Here is an 18,998-nt window from a genome sequence, read left to right on the forward strand (position 1 = left end):
AACCTATCGATTTTGAGTTAAATGTGAATATTAGAATTTTCTATCTTATGGTACAAACAACACAAACCATGAGACAGTCAAAACAAGAACCAACTGCACTTTCTTTTTTTTAAAACTAAGTTCTGATAACCTTGGATAGTGAACATGTTTTGAAAAAAGACAGTTACCATCTGTGTTTTTTGTAGGTATAGGGCTATTCAGATATGAAATATTGTAAAACATTTAAGTAAAACTGAATAATGTTATGAACTTTGTAAAGTGGCTTCAAAATTGAAATCAGCATTGAATTGCTAATTCTGACCACTTAGATTCTGCATTCGGTTGTGATTTGTACTAGTCAATTTTAAGGCTTTAACAACTGTGAAATTTTGATATTTAGATACAATCACATTTCTTGGTGGGAGTGATTCGGATGATTATTTCGCTCTCATGGACATACAGAATATAATAGTTCTTTATTAATAACCTTTGGGATGTAGTTGGTTGCACAGAAATATGTGAGCGCAATCAGTGAATGAAGTGATCATGGCCAAATTCATTTCTATTTGTAAAGCCTTTTCTCTCTTTTATCATATTTTGACAACAGTTTGTCTGTTGTTCAAAATTGAGGTGCAAAGGTCATGCCGTGCAGGTATGATTTGTTGACGTTCATTGACTCAGTTGTTCAAAGGTTTCTTATATTAAATTTTTAATAAGAATACTTTTTTGGCCTTAGTTGAATGGAAGATGCATTTCTATGATGCGTTGTTTATTCATGAACAGTGTCATCCTACGTTTTAGTAATTCTCCTTTCAGGTGTTTAAACGAATGTGTAGGCCTTACGGAATCAATATGCTATGTGGACAATCATCACCTAATCGTTATTTTCGACTTAAAAGTTGTGCTGAACTTGAAAGAAAAACAGCGAGAGCAAATCTACAACCACAATGTTTTCCACAGATGGCTATACAACTATAGCGGTACAGTATTCTGCAGTATATATAAAGGACATAGCTAGCCTTTTTGCCACTACACAATTTCCTGCCAGAGAAGATATATTTTCGCTCTGTGCTCAATAATCTCCTACATTGGTAGGAGTAAGTGAATAAAGCCCTCTAATTACAATTGACTGTCCATTTTTCTCCACGCCTCCGTTTCTTATCTGCCTTCCTCTCCATGGTGCTGCCGGTACTGTGACAAAGGCAAGAGGAAATTTAGACCCGTAAGCATTGTGGCCTCGATTATGAACATCAAAATGGAAGCCCGGCTCTAGGCAATTACCCTGCAAGGAAGGAGGAGTGCGACACATTTGCAGGGGCGGAAGGCAGGTGAAGGAGAGTGCTCTGGTGTGCAATGGAAAAGACAAAACACTTGGATGTGGTGGCGAGGATGAAGGGTGGAAAGGACAAAAAGAGAGAGCAGAGGCTTGATGGAGAATGGCAGAGTTAGATAGGCTGTCACCTTTGAAGCATTCTTTAAATGTATTGTGGCAGGCAGCTGTCAATGTGGAGGAAAGCTGAAAATAAGAAAAGAGGAAAAAGGAGACAATCTGCTACCTGGGTGACAAGATGCCAAAGGAGCACTGCATCATGCTGGCGCAACACTGTCTTGTCTAAAATGTAGCTCGGGGAAAATTTCCCACAACACCTGACTGTTAATACTCATAAACATCACTGTCATCTATGTAATTATAAATAACTCCCTGATCACCACACCAGTCAAAGCAGTACGTTCCCCTCATACAAAGGACAAATGCGTTACTGTGTTCTCCCACTATATTGTGCTGCGGTATCACAGGTTATTCAATTATTAGGATGCTCGAGCACCCCCCGCAGCTCTTGCTAGGATAAGCGGTTCAGAAAATGAATGAATTAATCCTTTGAATTGACAAGGGAATGTTGCTTACAATTCCAAAAGTAAATTAACCACTGTGGAAATGTATTACCTATGAACAACTAAGAATGAAAAAGAATGAAACCGTAGACGCAATTGTGTTTGAACCTAACTGAGACCATGTAACAGAGAAAAGTGAATGATTTGGATCTTGGCAATTTGTTTTTTCTTTAAATGTATGACATTTAAGGTTACAGAGACCTTTTTAGTGTGCTGAATCAGCATTAACAAGAAGGCGCTTAAGGCATTTCACACAGCTCTTGTATTGTCAGCAGCTATGGTGATGAAGCGTGTCCATCGCGTGGCTTAGCTGGCGTGCCGTCTTCTGTTTATTTGGACACAAGGGGGTACAGGATCTGACTCAGCTCTAGTACTTCTGGCAAATAAAGGGATACCGGAGGCTCTGTTAATATCGGACAAATGGCTTGCCTCCACACACTTTTTCCAATGTAAGCCTTATGCCAACCATGGATAGTTGCGCTATTGTTAAGTAACCTTCGGAATTTTAAAAATGTTTTCCTCCAGGTATTGTTATAATGAAGCAAGTGCAACCTTTTTTTTCCATTTGCACCTTCTATGTTTTGTTTTATTTGCCTGAGGTCCATTTTGCCACATCACTCTGTATCAAAAGCTAATAAGGAAAGCAATGGGTCTCTATTGGTTAAGGATTGTAGCCATAGGGAAATGCTTAAGCAGACACAAGTGAGCTTAATTCTAAAAACAAAAAAAAAGTGTTGTGAAAAACTCATCTGGACAAAAAGGATGCAATTAAGTGGAGTTTTTATTTGATTTTTTACCCCTCAGGCGAAAGCATCGCATAAATAAGTGATCATTAGGTTTCATCAATTGAGGGCTTTTCATATTCTTGCTGTTTTGAATTGAATTGAATGCCTTTATTGTCATTATACAAGTACAATTGAATGTAAACAGTCAAGGAACTTTCTGGGGAACAAAATGTGCACTTGGACTGGTATTGTACAGCTAAAAGAATTAAGTCGTGTTTTCCAAAGATTTTTTTTAAATTAACTAGTTTCTACTATAACCTTATGACTTTGATCCTTTGTTAAACTGTTTTATCAAATATGACAAAAGAAGGTACCCCTCCCTTAAGCATTTTGTTTCCCTCTGATTAACTTTCTATCTTGCCCTTGTCTTTTCAATGTAATTAATGGCCAAAACTAAATAAGTCACTTTATAGTTCCCTTTCACATTTCCTTCCGGATTCTTGAGCATGATCCTCACTTTTTCCATCATTGTATTTGCTCTCCAATGCTAAATTGCATCTCATATCAGCCCCTCATTTCCTCACCATAAACCCCTGGGAAGCTCTGATTGTGGAACCACCAGCCTCCAGCCTAGCTCCGCTTATCTATTGAGGTGATGGAGATTAGAGCAGTGGAGGGCATTGCACAGCAGTTAGAGGGGGTTGGGTGATCTGTTATATATTGGCGAGAGCACCCAAAGAACACTGAAAACTTAGTGTGGAAAGTAGGCTGATCTGAAGCAACAATCAAGTGACCTTCCTTCGTCTCCTTACAGTTGAAGAGCTACTCCATTCACGGTTGGTGCTCTCTGCCAATTGGGGTGCTGAATTTAACAGAGTGTTGAGAAGGCTTTTTTTTACATGAGAGGTCTGAGAATCCTGTCATCGGCTCCTAGTCATAATGAATAAGGCTAGAAAAAATGCTCTTAGTGGCACGCAGGGAATCCGGCAAGGGGGTGCTTTGGACGACATCTCTAATTACTGCATATGTGCGCCACATTGAGGGTATTTGCTCTATCTTGTCACTGTAGTATGACGGTGCAAGTAAAAACCAGAATTATGATAGGTAATTACTTACTCTATTCCTAAATTCAATACCACTTCCAAAGCAACTGAACCACCAAGGGCATCATATGTTACATAGGGAAGAGGCACTTTTGGGTGTGTGATTGGTGCATAGTTGACAATTGTGTGTATTTGTTGGTGCACAATCTACACACATTTTTGGAGAGCAGTCACATCTTTGGTAATGAGGCCGAACTGTAGCAGTTTTCAGTTCTGATTAAAGCCAGAAAATGACCAATCAACATGGCACTAATGTCATTCATTAAAACAACAAAGAAAATAAAAATCTGCTTTGTGTGGTATATCTCCTGGGAACTTCATATCCTGACATGCTTCCCACATGTCTGTCTTGGTACCATGCCAGACATGTTTTGAGGACGTAGACTTACGATTGTCAATGTAAATATGTACTTGTGTCCTATGTTGCTCATCACAAGTAGGTCACATGGCCATCAATGAAAACATATCGTGACTTGGGACTTTACTGTGTGTTTGTATTCTTAGGTATAACTGACCTCCACTTCTCCTCTTCCCTCTTTTTTCTTTTTTCTATACGTGCACAGGAACTCCAGTTTGAGAGGCTTACGCGGGAGCTGGAGGTTGAGAGGCAGATTGTGGCCAATCAACTGGAAAGATGCAGACTCGATGCAGAGTCACCAGGTGCTGGAAGCAGCAGGTAATGAAACGATTTATTACAGTGTATGGTTGCACTATATACCAGTACCATATACAAACCTAATGTACATAGAAGAGCAAAGTTGAATAGTGTGTTACAACTTATTTATTTTTATACTGGAAGGCTACAAATAGAATATAAAAGCGCTATTTACAACTGCCATTTGTAGTGAAAACGCTGAGCGTTGTGTTGTGTCAACACACATTGTAGTGGAGTGTTATTTGCTTAGCATGACACTATTCCTGAAACCAGTGACCGTCAAAAGCTTTTGGGTTTGTTGTGGGATGTGGCCCCTTCGACCCCCTTTTTTAAAAGTCATTTTTAACCTGCTTTAAAACCATAATATTAAATGTTTATTTTTATTTTTTTGTCTTCAAAAGTTAGAATGACAGTTTTTCTTTACAATTTACAAGTGACATGCTAAAAAGCCACAGTTTTAAACATGCTATTGACAGAAGATATACTATACACAGATATAGTGCAGATATAGGTTCTATTTGGGCTTAAGAATTGTTGTAAACGGTTTAAAAATGAGTACTTTGTATTTCATCTTTGAGCTGCTTTCCATCTGAGATGCTGCATTCAGGTTTGTTAAGGGCTGAAAGTATGATTTTTTTTTCTAGGCCATGTACTCTTATACGATGATATATTCTTGCGCTCAAGCTTGCAAACCTACAAAAAGCGCCAGCGGAATGCAGTAACTCAAGAGAGTTGCCATTATTTCACAAAGGCATAGGTGTCGCAGCGACTTCTAGTACTCAGCAGGCCATCATTTCAAAATACCGCATTATATAGATACATCTTTGTAGTTATTAATGCTGTGATAACTTGAATTATTAATGCTCCTACTGAAATTTGTTTTTGTTTTATTTTGCTATATATTGCAAGCAAAAATGGGAATGATCAGCTTGAATATGATACGCAGTATAGATTGTCTGATGTCAAATAAAAGGTGGCACTCATCTTTTGAGCTTGTTTACAAATGAATTAAACTCATATATCAGAGTATTATTAAGCATTAGTGACACATTGACCATTATTTCAGTATAAGCACCTTAAATCACTTTATTGGCATTGACTAGATGGTCAAGAACTTTTCCCAGTAATTTATTGTTAGTTTTATTCATCCCTGCATTATTCAGATTGCTCAGACGATGCCATAAAGAGTCTGAAAAGCCGCAGGTATAAAATATTCCTAATTTGTGAGTGGAACCTCATATTTTCAAAGAATGTAAATCTGATTTTAGAGTCACAGTCAGCTGTATGTTTCCAAAACACTCACCCCTTATTCCAAAAACAATGCATATTAGTTTTTTTTTAAACCCCCTCTGCAGTGACCTGACATCATGGTTGGCTTTTAATCAAATGTGTATTTTTTTTCCTTCAAATGGTCTTGAACGATTTGATGACATGAAGCATTTGTAGAGTTAAACACTGTTTAGATGTTAATGTTGACTCACAGCCAGTGTTTGGATTATACTGTAGAATTTTTTTGCAGACTTAATAATAACTTAATATTAACAAGGGCCCTATTCAAAGCAGGAAGTGCTTTTTGGATTCCTAAAAATACTTTTGGCAAAGTTTTAATTATGGTTAACTATGGATACATTTTTATCAATGGCTCTTAGCAGCGATTAATGCGTTTCTTGAGGTGCCCTTTTTTAGGATGTTCTTGACAGATTTTAAACAAAAATGGCAAGCCTTGCCATTAATAGAAAATTGCTAGTTTTGGAGAGAGTTGATTGAATACCTTGACCTAAATTCCTTATCGTGGGAACTGGCAGAATAGATGGTTACGATGAGTTTAATGATTGATGAGCCATGCAGCATACACATTCCAGAGGGCTATAATACGGTAACTTTATTCAGTAGTATTTTAGTATGGCATGGGGATTCCTGGAAATGGATGGATATAATCTCAAATTAACTAAAAACTGTTTTGTTAAAGCACATCTTGTTTGTTTCATTTGAAATACACTAGGGTGGAATTTAGAGAGACGGCAATTATGTCAACGTTCCAACATTTACAAACGTGTGTTTTTTGTGCAAAAAAATCATTTCACTTAAGGTAGCTGTTTTTGCTTTTACCTTTTCACAGTTCTTCATAATAAACACAATAGGTTTCTGTGTAGTATTTCCATACACCAAATAACTAAATGCATGTAAGGCACACTAATATGCTCCCCCTTGACACATATTGAGATTCAGATACATAGGCCAGGACTAAAAATGTTCCAGCAGATGTCAACTCACCTATTGTTACAGGTGATTAGTTTAGCAGGACTCACGTACATTACATCAAAAGCACAGCAAGTACACTTATCCATTCCTGTCCCACTCTATTCTGTCCAGAAAACTCCCACATAGATTTACGAACCTCTTTAAGAGGCAAACACGGACAAATGAAATGGCTGTCATTTGGCATTGGTGCACAAAGGAGATACTCTTTAACATTTTAGATCCTGCCGCACACTCAATATCTCTGCGGGGGTGTCTCAGATGTTACAGCGCTTTACATGGACCTCCAGGCCCGACTTCTCCTTCATATCTGCCAGCATGGGTGGAGTGGCCAAACATACATATATTATTTAGACTAAAGTTGCCATACTGTCATCCAGGTGGTTTTCAGCATGTACAGTGGCTAGTCAAGGTATCGCCATTCTGCATGACTCATTGGAGCACATCTCGTCCAATTCTTCTTTTAATTGCCTGCATGTGGCCATCAACACCCGAAAGTCATGCCCCTTAAAGCTTCTTATCGAGCCGTATAGGGTCATGGTAACGATGGGTGCTTGATTCTAATGACCAACATTTTTTCTCTCTCTCCTACATCCTCAAACGGCTTCAAACAATGTGAAGAGCTTTTTCGTGATATGGGTTTTTAAAATGGTGGAGTGGCTAGAATTGCTTCAATGTGGCTTTCTGCTGTAGCACTTTTATGTATATATCTTGCACACCTGCCATGATTGTGTGGCCCTATTTTTCCAAGAAAAAACAAGCAATTTATTACCTCCTTTGGAATCACAGAAGGCATTTGATCGTTTTAGTTATTGGGGAGAAAATTATTTGATATGCTCCACTGCATTGCTTAGCACAATCTGGTAGCGTCTTATCTCATTTCCTGCCATTAGCCTCCATCAGCGTCAATGGTTAAACCAGAGTTAAGCAACTATGTTGAAATGATAGAAAGTTTCACTGGGCTATGGTCCTGTCTATTTTTAGGGGTGTACATTTTCTTTTTTTCCAAAATAAGTCAGGATGTATTTTTTGGTACTTAATAACAACCTGGGAAAACGACAGCTTTTTCAAACAATGTAAAAGGGGATAAAGAATTACATGACTTGTCTTGGACTGAACACAAAAGTCTTTAAATCCTCTCTGTCACAAAACACCCCATTTTCAAACTGCCCTACCCATTCTTCAATGAAAGATTTTCTGTTATTTTAGGAGCAAAACACCTTTGTGTACTTTCAGGGATCAACAATGTGTCACTGTTCCCCATACTGACTTTTTCTTTTCCTCTTCTTCCTTGCAGCTCATCTGAGAAGTCTCTGCCATGGAGAACTGCCGGTAAGATGGAAATTGCTTATTAGTTTGAGGAGAGATTTCCCCTTTTTTGCCACTTCTATGCACAGAAACTAAACACGTAAAAATTATGCATCTTAACATTTTTAGTCACTTCTCATTAAAAAAATGCTCTGATACTATCCACATTTGGAGTCTCACTAATCTACAACATTCATGCTTACTACCACAATCACATTATATGCAGGCACGTGCATTTTTCTCTTGCTCCCGGCTTATTAACTTTGTGAATTTACCACTGTGCGGCATATGTTTGTTAATCAAGCAGTAAATGAGAACATGGTCCCATACCAGGATGCTCTCTAATGTTTGCAATTTTTTTCCACTCAATGTGACTTTACAATAATTGTTTCTTCACTTACCTTCTCTGAGCCCCAATTTAAAACCAAGGAATTTCTCAAAAATCCTCTATCTTTTCACCTTACTTTCTCAAATCATCCAAGTAGAGAGCAATGGATTATCACTAATGTATTTTATGGATTATTAATTGCATAAATGAGCAATTCTATGCTAGTCATCAATCTTGCTTCGATTCTGTGGAGATTTCGGTTGCACTTATGCGCATTTGTAAGCCATTTCATTGGAATGCAGGTGCAAAATTGCAATTGAGGTTGTGCTTGCTATTTATTAGAATGATGAACAGCTATGAACTGCGATAATGCACTTGTTCTTATCCATGCGTGCTGTGGTATGAATGTGTGTCCCTTCGAGAACAATTACACAAGTTCTTGTGTGTGTAATTACCCTCGTCATGCCCTGTATGTGACTTGATGTTTGAGGTGGCCGCGTCGCCGTGGAAACCAGGCTTCAGCCAGCAGAAATTTCAATGCGGCCACATATCACGTGGACTGAGACAGGAGAATATCACCCCTTCACATATATGTTTGCTTGCTAGCACCTACAACAAACACTCAATTTAACCAGAACTCTCAGCTATCAGAGATGTGCACGAATATAGATGACCCTTTTGACATATTTAATCTTAAGTCAAGGAGGGGGTGTACATTCTGGACTGTGAACATAGGCAACACAATTATCTTTTGCTATGCATGTACAATTTGTGAGAGAAATAAACCTGGCAGGCTATTTAAAGTCCCCAATAAAATGCACAGAGGTGTAAAATACATAACCTGAATGCTGCATGATTATCGGCTTAATGTAGCAGAAATTAAAGAGGTGGCAACAGCAGGTAATAAAATGTCCATATGCTCAATATGTACAGTATATTTATTTAGTCAAGCGGATTCCTTTTTTTGCTGTTTCTCCCAGACATCCCCACCCCGGGGGACCTCCAGTCACGACCCACCGACAGCTCCCAGTCCCCAAATTACCGCATCAGGATCGAGTCGGAGCAGTTGTCGCCATACTCTCCCGAACAGTCATCCCCTCATGAAAGTGAGGGTCTGTTTCTGTCTTCTTGATCTTCTGCACTTGCCTTTCTACTACTGTGAATCCCAGGGAATCATCGCAGGGGTTGTAATGGCTATATCTCAAATCTTTTTCTTCCATTAAATTAAGGAAAATCACTATCAAAAACTTAAAATGTGAGTCACTCATATCTCAAGGCACCACTCAATATACTTCAGCGACTTGACTGGATAAATTACCTGTAACTATTGTTACAATTTCCCAATTGAATTGACTTTAAATGGAAAAAAAACACCCAAAACACCAAAGGATACTCCATTTTCCTGACCATAAGTCGCAGTCTTGGAATTTAAACTCTAAGTGTTTTTCATCAAAGGGCTCACAACTAAATTTAGAGGAAAAATCCAAAATGAACAGTAAGGAGATAACTTCTCTCTTGCTTGCACAGAACCTATTAATCCTTCTTCATTAGTGACATACCCTCTGTAACCCCCACCCCATCTCTTTCAGTGTCCATAGGGAACTCGCACAGTTCAATTCCGATGAATTCGTACTCAGACAGCGGTTACCAGGATGCGACCACCGCCTACCACAGCAACCAGAATGTGGTCAAATCAGAGCTGAGGATGCAGCACTCCTTTCCTGGTGCGGGTACTAGCACAAGCACCCCCGTCAAGACCGCCAGGGCGGAGGGGCAAGCCTCGACGCAGGTAGGTTTCTATGACATCGTAGGACCGTGCAAACCCAGCAAGACGATTGCGTTGTCATTGTTGCTCTTCAGGTCCTGTCCGTGGGTGGAGTGGTGCCGGGCCGTGCAATGCGGAGAGTTAGCTCAGTGCCTTCTCGCTCTCACTCCCCGTCCCATGTGAGCAGCGTGTCACCCCCCCGCGGCTCCCTGCGTACCTGTGCAGGCAGCACATACGGTTCGCCCATTGTCACGGAGCCCAAACCCCTCTCCTGTATCTTTTCCACCACTTTGCCCTCCTCCACCAACTGTGCTGGAAGCGGTGGCTCGCCTCTCTCCACCGTGAAAAACTCCCCGGCCGCTCTACGACGTGTGGGTTCTGCCAACTCCAGACCGGCAAGCACAAGCCGCACAACGTCACCCTACCAGGCCTCGGTGGGCTCTTCGTCGGGTCGCGTGGGCTCGCCTCTGACACTGACGGAGGGCAAGCAGCTCTGTCACTCGTCTCCGGTTCGAGCAAGCATGGTGGCCGTACCCCAACACTACAGCTCAACTCTGCCCCATACCCTCATGCACAACGCTGACCCTTACAGGCCGCAGGGGTACGACGTTTATGAGCGGAGGTCACGGCCTGAAAGCCTTGCAGGTACAAACACTTGCTGTGAGAATCAAGTATCCATATATAAGAAGAGTAGAGTTGTAATATTGCAAGAGAACAAAATAATTTGAAAAATATGATTATTAAAAGCCTAAACGCAAAACAACTCAGTCATCAAACAATCGTTAAATTACTTTTTTTAATGTAGCAGAATAAAGGGTAAAAAAGACTAATGTGGTTTAAAAAAATCTATTCCTTTTAGGACAGTCTTATAAATTCGCATTTAAACGGACCATGGTAATCAAGAGAATATTTTCATTTGTTGGCTGGCCTTGTATCTCTTCAAAATGCACCTTTGTTTTTATTAAGGCCATATTTTTTCCCACCCTTTGTCCACCCATTCCCTTCTAACATGAGCAAAGTCATTGACAATGGAATAACACAAGTCAAATGACTCTTCTTGAGATACTCTCTTGTGTGTGTCCTTGCTCCCTTTGGCAAAGTCGCTGTGTGAATCACGGTGTGTCAATGTGCTGCTTACAGGACTTGCAGCAGGGACTTCTTCAAGGAACGCATGAATGTCATAGCCCATCGAGTCAGTTTTTGATATAAAGTCGGTAATGCTATTATAGTGGGCTGTCACAGCAATTTTTTTTGCAGTAACTGATGACATGTTTTGAGTCTAGCTCTATACACTTGTACATAAATTGATCTTTTTCCCATTGAAAGGAAAGCAAATGATCTGCACAAAGATCACAGCACAACAAAAACCACAAACAAAAGAATGACCTTAAGTAATACATTACCATATTTTCTGCACAATAACGTGCAACTTAAAGACCAGTTTTTTTTTCCAAAGACATCAGTGGGATTTATAAACCAATGCCCCTTATATAAGGATTAATATTGGTTAATCATTGTATGAAATTCCCTATTGCACAGCTGCCATCTAGTTGATGTAGTATACAAGTCCCAACAACTACGACTATTATTACTATATGTTCCTCTTAAACAACCCTTTCTGAACTGCTGATGTTGTAATGTGAACTGTCTATGTGCTTGACTTTGTTCTGCCTGGGGATTTCTTCAGATTCTGTGTTGGATGATGTTCAAGGTGAACCTCTAATTCTTTCTCCCCTTCTTGGTCTTGTGCGTGTGTGTTATGCATGCTGCAGTTGTCGAATGTGGGGATGACTGTCCTTTGTGGCCTGGCCCGTACTCATCTCACATCATACCGCCAGCATTTCTGCCTTTTGACAACATCCTGCATGAGGTTGAAATGTATAATCATTTTGGGCCACATCACACACAAACGAATACTGTCCGACTCTAGATCATTTCCCATTCATTCAATATTTGATAAAAGTTCTAATTTAATGAAAAAATATTGCATTTATTAAAAAAAACTAATATTTTTGTTTAGGCTATCATAAAATTGTATTTTTTCTACAATTAGGTTAATTTAGTATAATGTGGCAATGGCAGACATTTTGTCTATTCAAAAATATAAGAGGAACTCTTTGGTTTGTTTGTTGTTCATGGGAAAAATTGCTTCTCTGCAATGTGAGCTCTTCCAGTTGGAGGGGACCTGTGAGACTTGTGAAGCCTGATGAAATGTTCAATGAGCAGTTTAGTTGCCAACTGTGCACTTGTCCTGTGGGCTTCGCAGTGTATTAAGCATGGTTGATGTGAAACTTGAAAATGCCATTTCTACTGTTTATTTCAAGCAAAATGAACCTCATCAGTATATCTGATCTTTTCATTACAATCTAAAATCCATTCTCTTGTGTTTGCAGGCATGCGTAACACGTATGCCACTCAGCACAACCAGTTGGGCCAAGACCTGAGGGGCACCGTATCTCCAGAGCGTCGTATTGCGCCCATCTTTGAGGACCGCATGTACCAAGCCCCCTTGTTCAACACGCAACAGGCCACCCTCTGCAGAAGCGCTTCAGGTTGGAGGAAAATTATGGCATACTTTAACATTGAGGCTTGTGCCTTGGAGGTGCATTGTTATTGAAGAATGCAACATCGCAGCCTGTCTGCCCTTTAGCACCACAAATGTGCTTGTCATTATTTCTGTCCCTCACTGCCTATTTTCTTTCACATGGTCACTATCTCTGACGCTGGGTATACAAAAGGCTTAGCTGCGACCTGCCAGTCAGGCATCCATTAGACTGCTTTTTAGTCTGGCCGTCATAGTGACTAGGTGGTTGCTTATGAGCCTACAGTAGTTCCTTTAGAGGTGACCCTAATTCAAATCCCCCTTTTACCCTTCCTTGATCATAGTTTTTCAGGTCTTCAGAGTTAGGTGCCTAAATATTGAGTTTTTCCAACATGTAACATGTTCATTCATATTTTTAGAGCTATAAACAAAGTAATGCAGATGATATTGCCAAAAGAAACAACAGTAAAATACGTTTATATACTGTGCAACACAGCCAGAAACAACGGAAGCCAAAGTAGACACCAGCAGAGGGATTTTTTTATTTGGATGGCTGATTTTTTCTTTAATCCATTACTATAGTTTGGGTGAAAAAATATGTGATTGGGACATTTCTAGCATGTGCCGAGGAATGTCCAATCCATTTAGACTATAAAAGTACCGGAATGGACTTCTATTGCTGTCGTTGGCGTTAAAACAACATCATTCACTGCAGCCTTCCTAGTTTAAAACAATTGGACATCACTCACAGAAGTAAAAACCATGTTTTAAGTCCCGGAGGTCCTCCAAACTGCACCTCCAAGTACCTTGCTTTATTTAAGATGTGATCAAAACCGACCAAGTGTCCTAATAATAGCTATTCATAGCTGTGAAGAAGTCCCAATGACAGGCCACTGTAATTGACAGAAAGCAACTGAGCTTTAGGTGTTACAGGAGTACACATTGACTGGCTTTTTAGCCTTATTTTTTTATTTTACTGATGTATTTTTAGTGGGTTTTCGGACTGGAACACAGAGGGATAATCATAAAAATTATTTGACATAAACTCTGTTTTGACAAAAAGAAATCACTTATTTTCACTCCATATGACCAAAAGTTTGTTTATTTGGGTTTGTTGGGTTTATGTGAATGCTGAAGCTAGGAAATAAAATAAAATAAACATCATCAAACTAAATCAGAAAAAAATAACTCCAATTTGGGTTCAGGAGTATTCGCAGATGGGAGAAAAACAGACATATTGATAGATCAATACGTATTTTAAGACTTTATTATTATCAATGTTGTCTATTCTTCTTGCTTTTTTAATTTTACTTTTAGAAGTGGAATATTGTGCTTCTGTACCTTCTCTGACCAAATTGGTGTTCTTATTTTTATCGATAATGATCTCTGACTGAAAAATAAATCTTATCTTAAATCAAAATAATGATGCTCAAATTGCATTTAGGCTTCACTATGTTTAGACTAATCGTTTGGTATATTGGCCTTACGCAAGAGCAGCCATGCAAGGAAATTGTGTTTTTGGAGCTGCAACTCAAGCTGACATGTTGGCTCCTGGTATGAAGGAGGGAGTAGGAAAATGGAAATGGTCTGCACTGATGGAGATCTGACCTGCGCCCCAGGAACAGTCAGGCACTGTGAATCAAGGGTGCCATCCGACAGCTTGCCTATGTGCAAAAGTACTGTCATTCTGTATTTAGGTGGACATACGTGTGTTAAAAAAAAAACAAGATCCCTGTAAAAGTAGTTGTGCAGTCAATCCATACTCAATGCAAATGAAAAATATTTGCAAGTTGAGTGGTACAGGCCTCGGCATCAATTGTTATTTAATCAACTATTAAGGCTTGAAAAATAATAGAATAATAGATAGATAGACAATAATAAAAAACATTGTCGAAATAACTGTGTGTAGAGGCATAAGGCTACTGAGCATGCCGTAAGACACTCCCTTCTTTACATGTGGGTATCTGGCTATTTTGAGCAGGTCTCGGCTTAACGTTGCCACTCTGCTGTGTTTGGCAAGATTAGCTTTTAAGCATACGGTGGCACAGGGCAGTGAGAAGGAGCGGGGGAGAGGATTTGCAGCTCAGTGCGCAGCTTTTTTTTTTACTGTTTTTCCCAAAAGCAACCCGAGTCCTCACGGCTCAACACAATCTTGTAAAAACAGAGCAACAAGCAAACGGACTTTTTGAAGAAGAGGAGTTGCTATTTTGTGAAACCATGAGAGCTGTGTTATACCCACAAAATTAATTGGATCCAGATTCGGGAATCCGCAGCATTCGCCAGAGTGGCTGCGCCATTGTAATTCTTAATCCGAACCTTTAGACGGTGCCGATATCGCTCAGGTTTGTCCGTTTGCATGACGTCTTGTTTGGATTTCATTTTTCTGAGGGCTTTATCTTTTTGGCCTCAGGCATGGGGAGTCTCCAGCGGACATCAAGTCAACGCGGTGCCATGACTTACCAAAGAACAAACTTGGCTCTTAACACAGCTGCCACCTATGCGGATCCGTATCGCTCGGCGCAGTATCGGCCATGCGAGTCCAACTACAGCCGTCAGGCTGGCATCATGGATGATCCCACCCGCTCACCCTCAATAGACAGCATCCAGAAGGACCCCAGGTAGGCTCTGAAAACTGTAGTAGAAAAACAGAAATGTTTCCATTGTGCACCTATTTCCATGCTGTTCATGCAAACCTTTGTTTGCAGGGAGTTTGCATGGCGCGACCCAGAGCTGACAGAAGTGATTCACATGCTGCAGCACCACTTCCCATCCGTGCAGGCCAATGCAGCCGCCTACCTTCAGCACCTCTGCTTCGGTGATAACCGAATTAAGGCCGAGGTAAGGACTTGTCTCACGCTATCAAGCCATTACCGACCAAAAACAACAATGACAATAACTTGCTCAGTGTATGAAATGATTTCAAAGCATAGATGTCTAACTTGTTTTCATCACATATGCTTGTGGTTCTACTCAAAGTTCACTATATTGGATTTGAGTAATAAGGTTTTTTTTCTATATTTGACATAGCATGCAGAATTATTGACAATTCTCCTTCATATATTATTTTACATAACACATATATGCTAAAATCTGATTAATAAAAATCAATATAAAAAAATACAACATTCACATTCAGTATATTTACATACCGTATTTTCACGACTATTAAGGCGCACCTCATTATAAGGCGCACCCTGTATTTCAAATGGAGATTGGGAATATTACTGTCATACAATTCATGGAATGACACTTACACTGATGGTTTTATGTTTAACAGTGTGGTTATTTTAGTTATTTTAATTGATTCTCTATACAGGTATGTCGGCTGGGCGGGATCAAACACCTGGTTGACTTACTAGACCATAAAGTGCTGGAGGTCCAGAGGAACTCCTGTGGAGCTCTGAGGAACCTAGTGTATGGAAAAGTAATGGATGAAAACAAGATTGCTCTGAGGAACGCAGGTGGCATCCCAGCTCTGCTCCGTCTGCTAAGGAAAAGTGTTGACGCAGAGGTTCGAGAGCTCGTCACAGGTGAGCCAGCAATCTTTGGTTTCAAAATGTTTAATTCACAGCGTATCGAAAGAATCGATTGTTTTTGGCATGATGTTCTCCTGCACACTTTGGAGGGTTGTTTTTACAATGAGGGCCCATGTCATGTAGTTTATTTCTGTAATGCTGACAGGACAGACAAGGAGTGAATTGTAGGCATTTCACTTCTGTTTGTCATCTGAGCCCAGAAAACATGCTGTAAGTCCGCACTGTTTGGAATCAGGGTGGAGCAAAAAATGAGCAAGCTGAACCATTTGGCTCCCAGGTGGTTGATTCAGCTGTTTTTGCTCAGCTCCAGCCCATATTCCAAGTGTTTCGTGTTACAGGCCCAGTGCTTACAGTCTTTTTACAAAGATAGGACAGACTAACACAGTACTGTAGCATATTTTCATAGCGAGAACTGAGATGAAAAATATATACTTCTTTACATAGCATTTAAAAAGGTAATTTCTCAGTCTACATTTTAAATAGGCAGGATGTCTTTTACTCACAAATGTATGTAATGTCACAGTAATTGTACTGTGACCCCCCCCCCCTCAAAAAACAATCAACTAATGCATCTATTATTTTTTCCAATATTGTCAAGGTGCAACATCCCAAAAATTTACAAATGGCTCTTCCACAACTACCTTAGGAGCTCCAACAGCTTGTTATGTTTCATTTGCGAAACATAAAAACAAATGACACACTGCTCCGGGTCAGGGTTCATGTTGTCTGAACAGAATGGCAACCTGTCTGCTCAACATTCAGCTGTTGTAGTTACTGTTTTGTCCTGAAACACTCTGTTTAGATAACGAGGTCCAAAAACACGGTGCATTAATGGCCTCAAGTCATACTTAAGCACACTGAAATAACTTTAATTCACCATGGAATATTTGACATTCTTATTCCTGGCAGAGTTTTTTTTTTCAGCTACAAGGTATGCACTTGTGTCACTTTTTAAGCTGTAAAGTTTTGTTTTTTAAGATTTTTTTCCCCTTCAGTCTAAAGAAAGAGCATTACAATCTGAGCAGTAGACGGTTTATTGGGTGTTTAACGTTTAGCGATTGCTTGGGGAGTATGACATTGAATACAATCAGAGCTTTCATCATTTATATCACCTGTGTTGCAGATTAAAACAGCATGATTGTCCTGAAGGTTGACATGTACTTCCTGCAACCCGTGCATCATCGCTTAAGATTAGTCTATAACGCTAGACTTAACATAAATATGTCTGTGTCGCAAGATAAAAGTTGTGGCAATGCTACCAGAATGCTGACAGCAAAGCCCTTTTTGTTTAGAGAAAGAAGCTAATCATTTATGAGCTTAGTTATTGGTAAACGGAAGCAGATAAAAAAATGACTCCTTATTAGATCTGATGCTTTAGTCATATTTTACTGTGGCTGACAGGCAAAAGAAAAAGAAAAACCTTGCAAGTTTGAGGTTGTTGGTTCATGGTTTATTGCCTGCAGATGTTTTTTTTTTTAAATCCCCTTTGTTTTGCCCTCTGGGCTTTGTTCAGGAAACACTCCTGGTCGTGGTGTCATAACATTGACCTCAGGTAAACACACAAAACGGAGTCAGTGTTTCTAAAGCAGGTCAAAGCACCAGGGAACATGTCGCCCAACGAAGGAAAATACTTGATAACCTCACGTCTCAAGGATGATTTATGTTCGTTGCTCGCCCTGGTACACTTCTGACAACCTTGTGACTCAACTGTGCTTTTTAGATGCCATTCCCATATTAATTGTTCCAAATTCATATCAGAGGTGGGTCAAATAGGTTGCTGAGTGATTTTTGTGGTGTCATTAAAACCTGCCTTGAGAATTCTTGATTTCTCCCAAAATGGGTTTGAATCATCTTGAGCAGCAGTCAAACCTGTCAATTTATAGGTTTTTCCCGTATTTTATAGGCTTTTTCATCACATCAAATTGTGTATGCCATATAACAACTTTTGTACGGGAAAAAACAATTATAAAAAAAGTATTTTGTAAAACCGATCTCGTTTTACCCATTTTGGCTCTGGTAGCAGACAAAAACGTCATTGTCGACTGATATGTGCTTTTACCATGATATACGCACGCGCGTCAGTAAGCAATGTACTTAGACAGTCAAGCTGTCAGCGTCAACAGCGAAATCTGCAAAATCTTGAATTTAGTGCATAAAAAAGCGCACTGACTGATTGGGGAAAATTTTAGACATTTAAGTGCGCCCTATGTGAGCAAATATATGCTGCGTTGCATTTGTACGGTTTATCACTTATCACTTAATAAGGGGAATTGCAATCATTAATCCATGGAGCAATTAGCCGAGGTTGACAGGTATGAGAAGCCAACATTCAAAACAAATTTCAAGTTCCCGATCCAAGTCTGGACACTACCTATGGTGTGTTTGGACCTGGAACTAGTGATATTAAATATTGACTGCACTCTTTTTGTATATTTTGTGCATCTTAGAATTCCTGTGTATCAAAACAATTTTGGGAATTTCTAGCCACTGGCTTTGGCGTTGCTAATCTTACCATTCAAAGGTTTTGGTTAAAGTCTTGAGAGACCTGGACATTAACCAGTCGACGTTGTTCCGATAAGTCTACTAATCTTGACGGGCCTGTGTTACATCCGGACGAAATCCTTCCTGCTTGATAGATTAGACTTTCTGCGAGATTCTGGTTGTCTTTGAACAATTCTATAACATGCTTTACAAGAACAATATAACTCCAAGGTGACTGATTCCCTGCCACGACACCCGAGGTGCTGTCACGACCCAAAGGTTGCTCACGTAAGATTTGACGAGACAGGTTGGAAATGTAGCCATGAGGATTGTTTCAGATACGACCTCACTTGTGCACAGTATTCAACCTCTAAACAAGCTACATCCTTTTTGTGAATGTCTTTGAATGCAGTATCTGCTGGGC

General features: G+C 39.8%; 1 protein-coding gene across 5 annotated transcripts in view; it reads left to right on the plus strand.

Moving 5' to 3' along the window:
* Window positions 1-18,998, plus strand: part of LOC144086726 (plakophilin-4-like) — a 40,112-nt gene that overhangs the window by 13,537 nt on the left and 7,577 nt on the right. For 2 of the 5 annotated variants that reach the window (XM_077616779.1, XM_077616777.1), the window contains exons 3-12: window positions 4,264-4,376; window positions 7,912-7,946; window positions 9,231-9,362; window positions 9,840-10,039; window positions 10,111-10,660; window positions 11,703-11,726; window positions 12,409-12,567; window positions 14,968-15,175; window positions 15,263-15,395; window positions 15,874-16,087. In XM_077616779.1, coding sequence (XP_077472905.1) covers window positions 4,264-4,376; window positions 7,912-7,946; window positions 9,231-9,362; window positions 9,840-10,039; window positions 10,111-10,660; window positions 11,703-11,726; window positions 12,409-12,567; window positions 14,968-15,175; window positions 15,263-15,395; window positions 15,874-16,087 — 1,768 coding nt within the window. The remainder of the gene's footprint in view (window positions 1-4,263; window positions 4,377-7,911; window positions 7,947-9,230; window positions 9,363-9,839; window positions 10,040-10,110; window positions 10,661-11,702; window positions 11,727-12,408; window positions 12,568-14,967; window positions 15,176-15,262; window positions 15,396-15,873; window positions 16,088-18,998) is intronic. The other 3 variants (XM_077616778.1, XM_077616780.1, XM_077616781.1) reach the window with 3 other exon arrangements.

Source organism: Stigmatopora argus, chromosome 13 (genome assembly GCF_051989625.1).
Source record: "Stigmatopora argus isolate UIUO_Sarg chromosome 13, RoL_Sarg_1.0, whole genome shotgun sequence".
NCBI classification, from domain to species: domain Eukaryota; kingdom Metazoa; phylum Chordata; class Actinopteri; order Syngnathiformes; family Syngnathidae; genus Stigmatopora; species Stigmatopora argus.